The 11094-nt window shown below is 45.8% G+C and overlaps 1 protein-coding gene across 4 annotated transcripts in view; it reads right to left on the bottom strand.

Moving 5' to 3' along the window:
• Positions 1-896: 896 nt before the first annotated feature.
• The window catches only part of sev (receptor protein-tyrosine kinase sevenless), a 145083-nt gene continuing 134885 nt past the window's right edge, over positions 897-11094 (bottom strand). The window contains exons 41-45 of one of the 4 annotated variants that reach the window (XM_075695695.1): positions 10300-10434; positions 9739-9899; positions 7469-7534; positions 5853-5950; positions 897-3017 (exon numbers count right to left, since the gene is read on the bottom strand). In XM_075695695.1, the coding sequence (XP_075551810.1) occupies positions 2244-3017; positions 5853-5950; positions 7469-7534; positions 9739-9899; positions 10300-10434 (1234 nt within the window). In that variant the 3' untranslated portion in view covers positions 897-2243. The remainder of the gene's footprint in view (positions 3018-5852; positions 5951-7468; positions 7535-9738; positions 9900-10299; positions 10435-11094) is intronic. The other 3 variants (XM_075695696.1, XM_075695697.1, XM_075695698.1) reach the window with 3 other exon arrangements.

Raw genomic sequence — 11094 nt, 5'->3', positions numbered from 1 at the left:
ATAACCTCGATAAACCCTTCCGCAATGGTCTCCGTAAGCACAGAACGCCTGTCGCCTCCATCGGCCGTCCCCTCCATATTATAGTTGCATTTGCGCCAGCGCCGCAGTGCGTCCTCTGCAGGCGATATACGAAACGCTCCCGTAGCGTTACGCGAGAGTTCGAGGACCAGAAGACAAGTATTGAAGGACCGTGGTATTACTTTAAGAGAATCTCCTAACATCTCCCACCGTTTTCTCTCTAGGTGCACTGCGCCTTCTGGGCCTATATTGTGAACTGCAGGCCGAGGGCTGCTTCTAAGAACTTTGGGCCGTAGAGTTTCCTGCAATATGCTTTGGACACTTGTTCGCGACACATTACGCAGTTATTGAGGTATCACGGTTGAAAGGCTTGTTTTGAACGCTGTGGCTGATGCCTTTTGCAAATACTTTCTTTGAACCATTGCGACTCAAACTTATAATCTTTTCCATTTAGACCATGTGTACGTGGTGGCCAGCAGTAAAGCACGGTTGGTTGGTTGTTTAAGGCGTTTGTCACTGGCAGGGCAAGTTTGGCAGTCTGGTCCAGCTATCGCTCCACCTGTGCGCGTATTTCACTGGTCAGGAGTTTGCCCACATGTTAATGAGTTCATTGTCTCGTAGATATGCGAGTAGAAGACGTGAGATCTTCAGGAAGCTCCTGATCACTGGCCATCGATCACTTGTGGATTTCTCGTAAAATATTTCATTCATTCATTCATTCATTCATTCATTCATTCATTCATTCATTCATTCATTCATTCATTCATTCATTCATTACATGCACCTACAACAGAAGGGAGCTTAAATCACAACAACAGCAAGCTTCTGAGACCTCTTTAATTTAGGAACTGGAACAAACATTAAAACAGCGACATATATCCGACGCATATATGATTTTACTAACTTTAGACTCTTACATAAGGCCGCATATTACGCGCAAAGTTGGCCAAATAAATTTGTGTGGCTAAAATATCGTCACGCTGCAAAAAAAAAAACTATTAATTATATGACCTATAGTTTACTTAGCGGCTTCAAAAACGAAGAGACATGCAAGGTTTCTATACAGCTAAAAAGTCGATTTACACAACATACGTATGTACACACACAGATAAGTTCGTTTGTTCATATTTATAGTTTGATTCTAAGCATAATTTTCATCTCCATATCTATATTATTTACAAAGAACGTACATCTCCCAAGGCCACTCCTGAAACATACCCACAGTACGCGGGACACTGTACAGAAACATGACACAACTATCAGTTAAATGATGACAATGTTGTGGTAAAAAAATATGATGCGTGTATGTACCCATAGAGCGGCGAGAGCGAAAGGCTTATTAAATATATTTTGTACACAGGCAAGACTCATAGGAGTTCACCAAGCACCATAGGTTTCCTACATACGTATTTGACTTTGGCATGACAACACTGAAAATTATAGTCAAAACTGTGACCGAAACACGACGGTGGCGTCGTATACGACAGTGCCTCGCACAGAGGTAGAATAAAAGAAATGAAAAAAAAAAACAAGTAAAAGTGGTTCAGAACGGTGCTTTTGTCCGTTCGCGTAACTTTGGCGTAGACACTTCACTTTCGGCTTTCACTGATAAAGCACCGGCATTTGTTAGTGACAAGAAATTTCAGCAGTGAAGCATTGCAATGCAGTTTGCATTTCACTGTCCGTCAAGAATCAGTGCGTCGTGTAAAGCAAACAGATAAGAGCGTTCATTAAGATCTACAGGTTGAACCCAGCAGAAGTCACCGATCTCAAAACGCCCCACTATTGGTCCGCAACTGGTCCTCGCATAAGGGGTATCGCACACTACTGTCGAACAAGTACACGCCGGGTTTCGTGCGTGTAAAGGAGAGTTCATTTGAACCGTAGTCGTTGCTCTTCTCGAATTCTATCTGTTCATTCCACTCTCGCGGGGGTAATCACCCGTTGCATTTGCCAGCCAACCGTGACGAAAAGCACTGCTGTGCAAGTGTTGCGTGCACTCGTTCACAAGTTCCGCAAAACGGATCTCAAAATAAAAAAAAAACACGTTTTCGCCACTTTTCACCATGGCAGGCAAGGAACACTACACTGGTACGTTACATTTACACCGGCCGCACTTGCAACTAGGCTTTCAACTGCGGCCCAGCTTGGTCACTCGAGTCAGCCCTCAGCTTCAAGCTCCAAGTTCATACGCGCACGCGCGCACACACACAAACACAAGGCTCTCAGCACCACGACGACTTGGGCATGTAGTCCAACTCCATGGCCGACGAGGCCGAGAGGGACGAGATTCCGCTGCCGCTGTTACGGTGGCTCGCGGGCGCCGAGTCGTCTCCGCTCGTCGTGCAAGGCGTGCAGGGCGCCGTCGAGGAGGTGGACAACGACCAGCCCTGCGCGTCCGCCGCCTCTCTGCCTCGGCCGCCGCCGCGCGTGAAGATCTCCTTGAGGGTCTCGATCGGGTCGTAGGCCGCCGCCGTCGCCGCCCCTTCCACGGAGTCCGACTCGGAGCAGCTGCTCTTGGGTGACTTGAGCAGCGCCGACGTGACGGTGGGCGACCTCCGGCCGCAGTCGCTGCTCCCGTCGCCGTTGCACTGGCGTTGGTCGGCGTCCAGGAGCGATTCCCTGCTCCTGCTCTGTTCCTTGGCGGAGTTCGCGTTGTTCGCTCTCGGAACTGCGGGCGGCGACAAGCTGGGAAGCGATAGCGCGGGCGGCGGCGTTGCCTTCGGGCGCGAGGACCGCGTGGCCGCCACGGGAAGAGGAGCTCTGGGCTTCGAAGTGAGCCTCAGAGAAGACGTTTCCAAGCCGACGCTGCCGTCGCCTCCCGCTTGCCGGAAGGCGTGGACGTGGTTTGGCGGCAGCGGCAGCGGCACTTCGTAGCCGTCGGCGTCAACCGCCGGCTCGCTGTCGCACAGCAGCTGCAGGTACCGCGTGGCATTGTCGGCGATTTCCGGCATCAGGGGCGTCGCGTTGTACCGACTGTGCTGCAGCAGTGGCAACTGCTTACGATGCAAGAAAGATAAAAAACACATCTTGTGATCGCACAAACGGTAGACACGAGAAATAAGGTGGCACTGCGAGCAACGGCAAACACTCGGCGCTCCGTGACGAAGTGCAATGTGATTTACGTAGAACCTTAAAGTGACATGCACATTGCGAACATCGTTGTGATAATGACAGCGATAGCTGTGCAGCAAACGCACAGCTCACTACTTGAAAAGGGAGACGGTAGTTAGTGATAAAAGAAATTAAATAACAGGTACAGGTTACCTAGAGGGAATATGTCTTAGCAGTACCCCGTGAAGTATACACAGGAAATATTAAAGAACAGGAAAATGGCATTCAGCGGAAAGTACTACTAAAGCAACACTGACGCATTTTCTGAGTCGCAGAAACTCTTCCGCACGATTCTCGCTCGTGAAATGACGACAGTCTGCAAGTATAACGGTTCGGAAACGCTTTAATAGTAAAGTCAGTCTCGAAACGCTGGACCTCTGGTTTCATCGAAATTGTCGTGACGTCATGACACATAGCAACTTTTGCTGACGTCGTGTAACAAGGCTAAACAGGATGGCGTTGCTTATCAGAAAAAAAAAAAACTAGTAAGAGTTTTTTCCGACCGCGCCTGCATGCTGTTGTCGCAGCGACTGCCTGCACGTAATGAGCTAATGTATCATGACGTCATGGCGCAACCACCTCCGTGGTCACGGGAACGAAATTTAAGCGTTGAAACAATGTGTTATAAAAAATTATTTATAGATTACTCTGACACTCGCCTGTATGCTTCCAGGGGATATCGATGGCTTGCGCCTTTGCTTACCGCGAGAAAATTAAACGTCCAAAATGACACGCCATTAGGCATAGTAGTATAAGCTCCGAGCAGTTTCGTGCTTTTACTGCGCTGTTTCCTGCAGAATTCATTTCGCAGAAATTACTAATGCAGGAAAAATACAGCTACATCGCTACGTTGTTAGCTTGTTTGCAATACTTTAACAGGATTTCTTGTATTGCTCTTCAAACGCACCCACACGAAAGTGCATTATATCATCCACGAAAGACAATTTTCAGGCTTGCTGTTCGCGCAGTGCGAGAAGAAAAACGAAAAAAGAAAAGCCGTAAGAGGTAGCTTTAACTCAGGATTTCCAATCTAAATACATTGCAGCAGAGAAGTATTTTTTATTGCGATAACAATTATATGGACAATACAGGCAAATTTTCGGCATCGCCGTCTAAGTGCGAAGGGATCCTATCGCATCCCGCTCGCCGTATGCTGTGGGCACAAGGGAAAACGTGCGAACGTGAGTGGAGAAGGATGGTGGCTTTATGCACATCGAACGTTGTGGGTCACGTGATAAAACATGTGAAAGGCCAAGGGAGCTCATGTTTCCTCTGCTATATACAGACCGTGGCGACGCACGGCTGTCCGCGCGACTGAGTGCATTCCTCGACCGCGTCCCGTCTTGGAGATAATCACCGACGGGTGCAAAACCTGGGCAAAACCTAGATGGCTGGTGGCTGCGCGTGTGCTGTCTTCCCGCGTACTTGGCGGCGGGAGGTTTCGTAATGCCGAGTTTCAGACACGCGTTGAAGCGAGAGGCCGGAGAAGCTTCCGCTGCTCTCTGTTTGCGCTACACCTTCTCTCTCCCTTCTTTCTCTTCCCCTTCTCCCATCCCCCAGTGTAGGGTAGCCAACCAGAGTATTGACTGGTTAACATCTCTCTCTCTCTCTCTCTCTCTCTCTCTCTCTCTCTCTCTCTCTCTCTCTCTCGATCGCGCCGGCGTTGTGGCAGCGAGTGTTCGCACTGACTGTCTTTTCACGTTTGCCTGTGCGCGTGCGACACCACGCTTTGCTTGACACCATGCGAAATCGAAAGAACTTGAGTACCTCGTTTTCATTTTCACCTCTGTAACTCCGCAATGTCTAACGATATCATAATTCGGTAAACTGGATCTATTAGGACATCTAAAACGGGCAAAATTGGTGCGCTATACACAGCTTTGAAATAAATCCCTAATATGCGAGTGGGACATTCACAAAATCATCGTAAGAATTTAAATTTATATACCAAATGCGTCCACAGTATATGCCCTAACAGATTATGTTAACAGAACTGCGACGTCTGTTTTTTGGTGCAGAGTTGCACATTTGTAGACTTCATGCTTATTTGTTTTCTAACTTGCCAGTTTTGGGGAACTTTTGTAAAACAGTTCGTTCCCCATATGAAAATTCTGGTTCCTGCAGTCACTAGAATTTTAAGTCTTCTATCAAATGCAATATAATTCATTCAGCTCGGTCAAGCAGTTGTATCATAAAGGCATTTCTGCGCTTTATATGTATTTGAATAGGGAAATCATATTCGGCCCCGAGCTAAAGCTTCCTCTTCAGTTTGAAAGCCGTTTTGTTACTCAAAGCAAGAAAAGCAACCTAGGTTCAGTCTTTGTTATGAATGTCGCACAAGCTTTAAGGAGACGTGACGTCATTGTGAACTTTACGCTGTACACTCTTACAGATCTTTGCACCCTGTGGGGCTTATCTTGTTCTACAACGATAATTGTCATCTGCCTTGCTTTTGTTTCCTTTCATGAAAACTCTGCGTTCCCTACTTTCCTGTCGAGAATGCTATGTCACGCTGATAACGCGCATGCCATTTTTGACCTGGAAGTATCGGACGCGCCGCGGTAAAGAAAGGAAATGCGGGTAAGATAGATGACGATTATTGTTGTGGGACAAGATAAGCCACAAAGGGTGCAAATTTTTTAAAAACTGAATGGTTACAAAATGGCGACGAGGTCAATGAAAACAATTTGTACCTGCATGGTGTCCAATAAAAAGCTTACCTGTGTTGTCGCTGGATCGCTGGAAATGCTCAAGCAGTCTGATTCTTGAGCCAGGAGCAGTGAATTCTGCTCAGGTGTGCTGAGAACTTTGCTAGGACCTGATGAAAAATGCAGAGGGCAGAATTGCTTCATATACAGTGCGATACGACAAATTATTAACGCACCGAACTTTAAGATGCGTCTGATTAAAAATTACGATTCACTTTGTTTTAGCTTCTTCGTACGGGTCAATTGCTTGCGTGTTTCTGAGGGATTATTTCTGGTAATTAGAAATTTCGACAATAACATTTTGTGATGGCTAAGAAGCTGTTGCTGCTCTGTGAGCACATCCTCTAGAAAAGCGTGTACTGGGCATTCAATAAATAGGCATATATTATAGCAACTCGTCAGCACTTCCATGGGCGGTAGTTTTCTGCAGAGAGTCAGTGAAGGCTGACACTTCGCCATTTAGGAATTCCTTATTTATGTGCTCGCACTGGCTGACACATTCAAAACAATATTTTTCCGACCACATGCAGCACGCAATGAAGTGTCACTTCTTTCTCGGGAAGCGCAGAAAGGTAGTTATCATCCGACTGCCTATATCAGAAACATAATTATACAACATTGAACAAATCGTTTACCTATCCCTTCTTTAGTTTAATCTAACGATGAACGAGATCTCATTGGTTATTTAGAACGCTTTTGGGGAAACAACGGTATAATTATATCAAAGATTTAAAGGAATAGCAAAAAATCGGTTGTAATGATTCTGTAGCACAAATACACAGCTGGCAGAAATGAATACAAAAGCGTCCTCTTATTACCTCCACCACCATCTATCCATCACCTAATGCGTTAAGCAATAAGCGTTTGCGATGAAAAGAAAAAAACATTCGATCACACACAAGTCGTAAGCAAATCATGACCAGCGAAACATGCCACATTTCTTTATAGATACCATGCAGGCATGCGTTTGCACCTACTAGATTTATACTTTCAAAGTGAAGTACACTTAATTAACCAGAAACACTTTTCAACGTATTATGGGCTTACTAGGGGCTGCGGACGGCCCTTTTCTAGCTTATTTTAAACCCTTATTGAATAGTAGTCAGGCATCTTAGCTATTGCGAAATTCATGCATTGGTTCTAACGGTTCAACCAACATTATTTGAAGTTTTCACACGAACAATCTTTCAAGCAGTAAACAACATGAGTATTCAGGCAAAACCAGTGAACGTTACCGCTGCTTGAAACTCTCAGCCAAAAAAATAAGCATATTTGGTAGCTCTATAATTGCTAGATTCTGGATGACCAACACTCCGAAAGCCTGCAGTAACATTTATATGCGTCACAAAGTGACGTACTGTGAACTTAAGGTTCCAGAAGTTCCGGTAAGAACTCACACACTTCGTCTATGAAAGATCTAAAAAGAAAGTGCAGACGAAAGAGAAAGAAGACATGCAAGAAGAAAGGTGACAGAAGTAGTGCAAGGGTGCGTGGATGCAGCGGCAGCAGCAGCAGCAGCCTGGTCGTCATCGGCATCATGCGGGGTGCGGGAGAGTGCGGCATGCACGCGGTGGTGCGTGTCGTGTGCAGCATTACACAGCAGTGCGGGAATTGAAGCAAAGCGCTACCTGGTTGCGGTGACCTGACCGGTGGTGGGTAACGTTCTCCCTGGTAACCCAAATTGTCAATGCCACCTACAACGGCGGCGGGAGACACACACACGAGACGTTTACTCGAAGGGACGCCCTCGACAGCACACAAGGCGTCACATTCGCGCATAATAGGGCAAGAGTGAGTGAACTTCATTAAAACTTCTTTCTGGGCGAGTTGGTGCATACTTGACATGAAAACTGTTTACAGCGCAAACACATGCAACCACAAAGTATAAGGGACAGGACACAAGCGCTGAACAGCGCTTGTGTCCTGTCCCTTATACTTTGTGGTTGCATGTGTTTGCGCTGTAAACAGTTTTCATGTCAAGTGAGTGAACAGTTTGGGGCTACATTCAGAATAGACTTAAGCCGTTTCTATAAGGGTGCTTTAATACAGGGTATAGGTCACTCCATAAAGTACAAAAACGGCGAAGGCGCCGTGTCAGTGGAAGGGGGGCTTAGTTTGAATTGAACATATGTGACAAGTATTTATACATGAGCCCTGGCAAATGACGAACAATGCTTCAAGTGCATAAATTAGACCCATGTAGTCTCTATTGCGTTATACTTAATTATGGCACGCAAGTAGGCATTCGGGTGCCAGAAACGTCAGCGAAGATTGTAAATTTTTGAAGTGCTATCTTTAAGGTATGACGAGCTCGTAAAAATGGCATAATGAGGTAACCTTTACACTGTTTTGCAAGTACTGGGGAGAAAGGCACTGTGTGGGCTCGGCGTTGACAAATTTAGAGACCCACCCACGTGAACACCGCATTTTGCCGCTTTTTACTTTGGGAGATGGTGCAATGCATTCTGTTTGCAGGTGCTCAAGAATTCCCTATTGCATTGCTCTGGTGCTTCGCTATGGATGTGTGCCAGTTGCTTGGAGATCATTTCAAGGATTATTTAAGTTACAAGACTTCCATGGCGACTAGCAGTGATTGAAGAAGTACTGACACAGAATGTTTGTCTAGGTTTTTTTTTTTTTGCTTTTACAACAGGCACCGCTGACATGAAAACCATGACCACGAGGCTTAATCACTAATGATTGACAAATTATTGTGCCGATATGTGGACATATAGCACGGAAAGTTCTTGCGTCCGTTAAGACAGGCGCCAAGTTGTTTCACGACGTCAAAGGGGCAGATAACGCCAAAGTTACCACGGATTGCGATAACGCGGGCTTGTGAACCAATGACTTCCACGAAGCGTGCCAGTTTTCAAATCAGCTGAGTACTTCATGATCGTTGAGCAGTCTTCGCTGAATAAGGCACGCAACTCCCCCGGGGTCGCGACCTTTTCTGCGACTTTGGTCGTGCCCCGCAGTGTGTTTCTCATAAACCTGAGCTATTTGCACGTGGTATTTAAGACCAGATTGTTTCAGCGTAAGTACTTGGTCGAAGGTAGCCAAATTACGCACAGAGAACGATGAACGCAAATACTGGGGAATTGGTACGTGTCCGGTGTGCGTACTTCTTTAATGTGCAATAGTGTGGCACTTGGGAAGCATTCAAGCCATTGACAGCTAAAAGTGTGGGTGCCGGTTGGAGCAAGTGCGCCGTTTTCCCCGATTGGGTGCGACCGTAGTGCTCCATCTTTGTTTGAGGACAGAATGCGCGAACAGTGAGAAGGAACAAACACAGAGGAACGTGTAGTGAACCAGGGAACCACAGGGAACACACAAACATGGTTAATAAACGAATTTACAGCAGTCACGAATGTAAAAGCCCGCCGCCCTGTAGGGGGTGACTTGCGATAGGTGGCACTAGTTATTCTTTTCGCACCTGCGCACTAACTTGATATTGCTTTCTCTGGTAACTGCTGCCTAAATGCCTTCGGAGTATGGGTTACACACTAAAGTGTCCTCTTTAGTAGTTGACAACACTTTACGTAAATAAACAGACAACAGGAAGTGGTAGGCAAGAAAGCGGGACTGCGTAATTTTTCTTTGCATACCAAAAAAGAAATATTGTTTCATATTTTTAGCAACGTAGATTAGAGGTTTGGTTATATAGAAATAGACGGTTAGCATAAAACGTAAACTCGCTAGAAGAAAGGCCATCATAGCTCATTCATGACGCTGATATTCCATCGCAGCACTGCCCTTCGTCTGCTCAGTGTTTCAATGCAGATACAATTTCTAAAGAAAACGCAATTGTAAACAATAAGCAGTGGCTTACATTCAAGTATTACTCTCGTGAAAACGAATAATCATTGACTATGAATCGAAAAAGAAATACACTCACCCATGAAGGACTGTCCAAGATAGTTGGAATTGTGGACAGCCGTAGCAATGCTTACGAGAGCCTGGTATTTCTCTCGCAGAAACTCCAGGGTCTCCAAGCAAAACGCGAAATCGGGCCTGCCTTCCGGATTGTACGACCAGCACCTAAGCATGAGGTCATGGCTGCGGATAAAGAGCAAGGAAAAACTTATTGGCATCCTCACAACGAGCCGATACTGCAAATATAACTGATGACGCCTGTATGAGACCTTCTGAATACATGTTTTAATGGCATGCCTGAAAGTTACCGATGGAGTGAGGCTATACCTTTCGGAAAACACTTGTAGAGCCTTTGTACACGATTATAATAGTTCCAACAGCATTATTATGAATTGTTTTACTAGCTTATCTATCGATAAATTTGAGCACCTTGATTCTTCAACAATGCACATGCTCTTGTAAAACAAAGCAAGCAGCGCCTGCGTTTTCATAGTGTGAAATAACGGGCAGTTGCAGGCAGCTTATCAATATTACGATGCAGAGAAAGCGCAAGCGGCATACGATATATACTCCGGATGCTTACAGGTCGTCGGGGCAGTTGTCCGGATTGTCAAGACGCCCTCCCTCGCGGACGTAGTGGAGGACTTCGAGGTTATTTCTGGCCGGGTAAGGCTGCTGGCCCATTGTCATGACTTCCCACAGAAGGACGCCAAATGCCCTGCGTGTAGTACACATAAAAAATGACCTCAGGCAGAAAAACGTACGAGCAGCACTACAAAGAAATGTGTTCAATGTGGATGAACGTTGATAATGGTTCTTTCGGAAGCTAAAGCACTGAATTTGTGTAGTAGCTCAATATATTCAAAGACAGATCTGTAATGGAGTTGAGCTAAGTTTTCTCAACAGCCCGTTAATAGGAGCTGCAGTTGAAACTATTAATGAATACACCATTTTGGGGCACACCCTCTGGAATTAGCGAGAAGTATCCATAGTACGGCATGCAAGAATGGGTGTCGGCAAAGCCACTGTCATGCAGCGCGCAGAATTGACAACAGAAACGTACCCACCGATTGTTGTGAGCAGTTACGAGCTCCTTACAAAGTTAGTATCATCACTTGCATATTATCGGTGTCACTACTATACCTATCATCTCTTGTTTATTTATTCATAGATTTGGTGACAATCCGTCATCAATTAACTCGCACTTACAAATGAAACGACACTCGTCTATGCTATTATGGTGCAAAACGACGACTAGCTTCAGGCACCTTAAGAATGTCTGGCGGAAAGCAGGGGAGTTTTTAAGGTGCCGAGCTGTTCTCCATCTCAAAAACAGCGACAATAGAGAGAGTGGCACACAGGGCTCAAACCAGATTGC

This window comes from Dermacentor variabilis, chromosome 6 (assembly GCF_050947875.1).
Source record: "Dermacentor variabilis isolate Ectoservices chromosome 6, ASM5094787v1, whole genome shotgun sequence".
Taxonomy (NCBI): domain Eukaryota; kingdom Metazoa; phylum Arthropoda; class Arachnida; order Ixodida; family Ixodidae; genus Dermacentor; species Dermacentor variabilis.
Note: the sequence above shows the minus strand (reverse complement) of the source record. Positions and strands in the feature narration are given on the sequence as shown.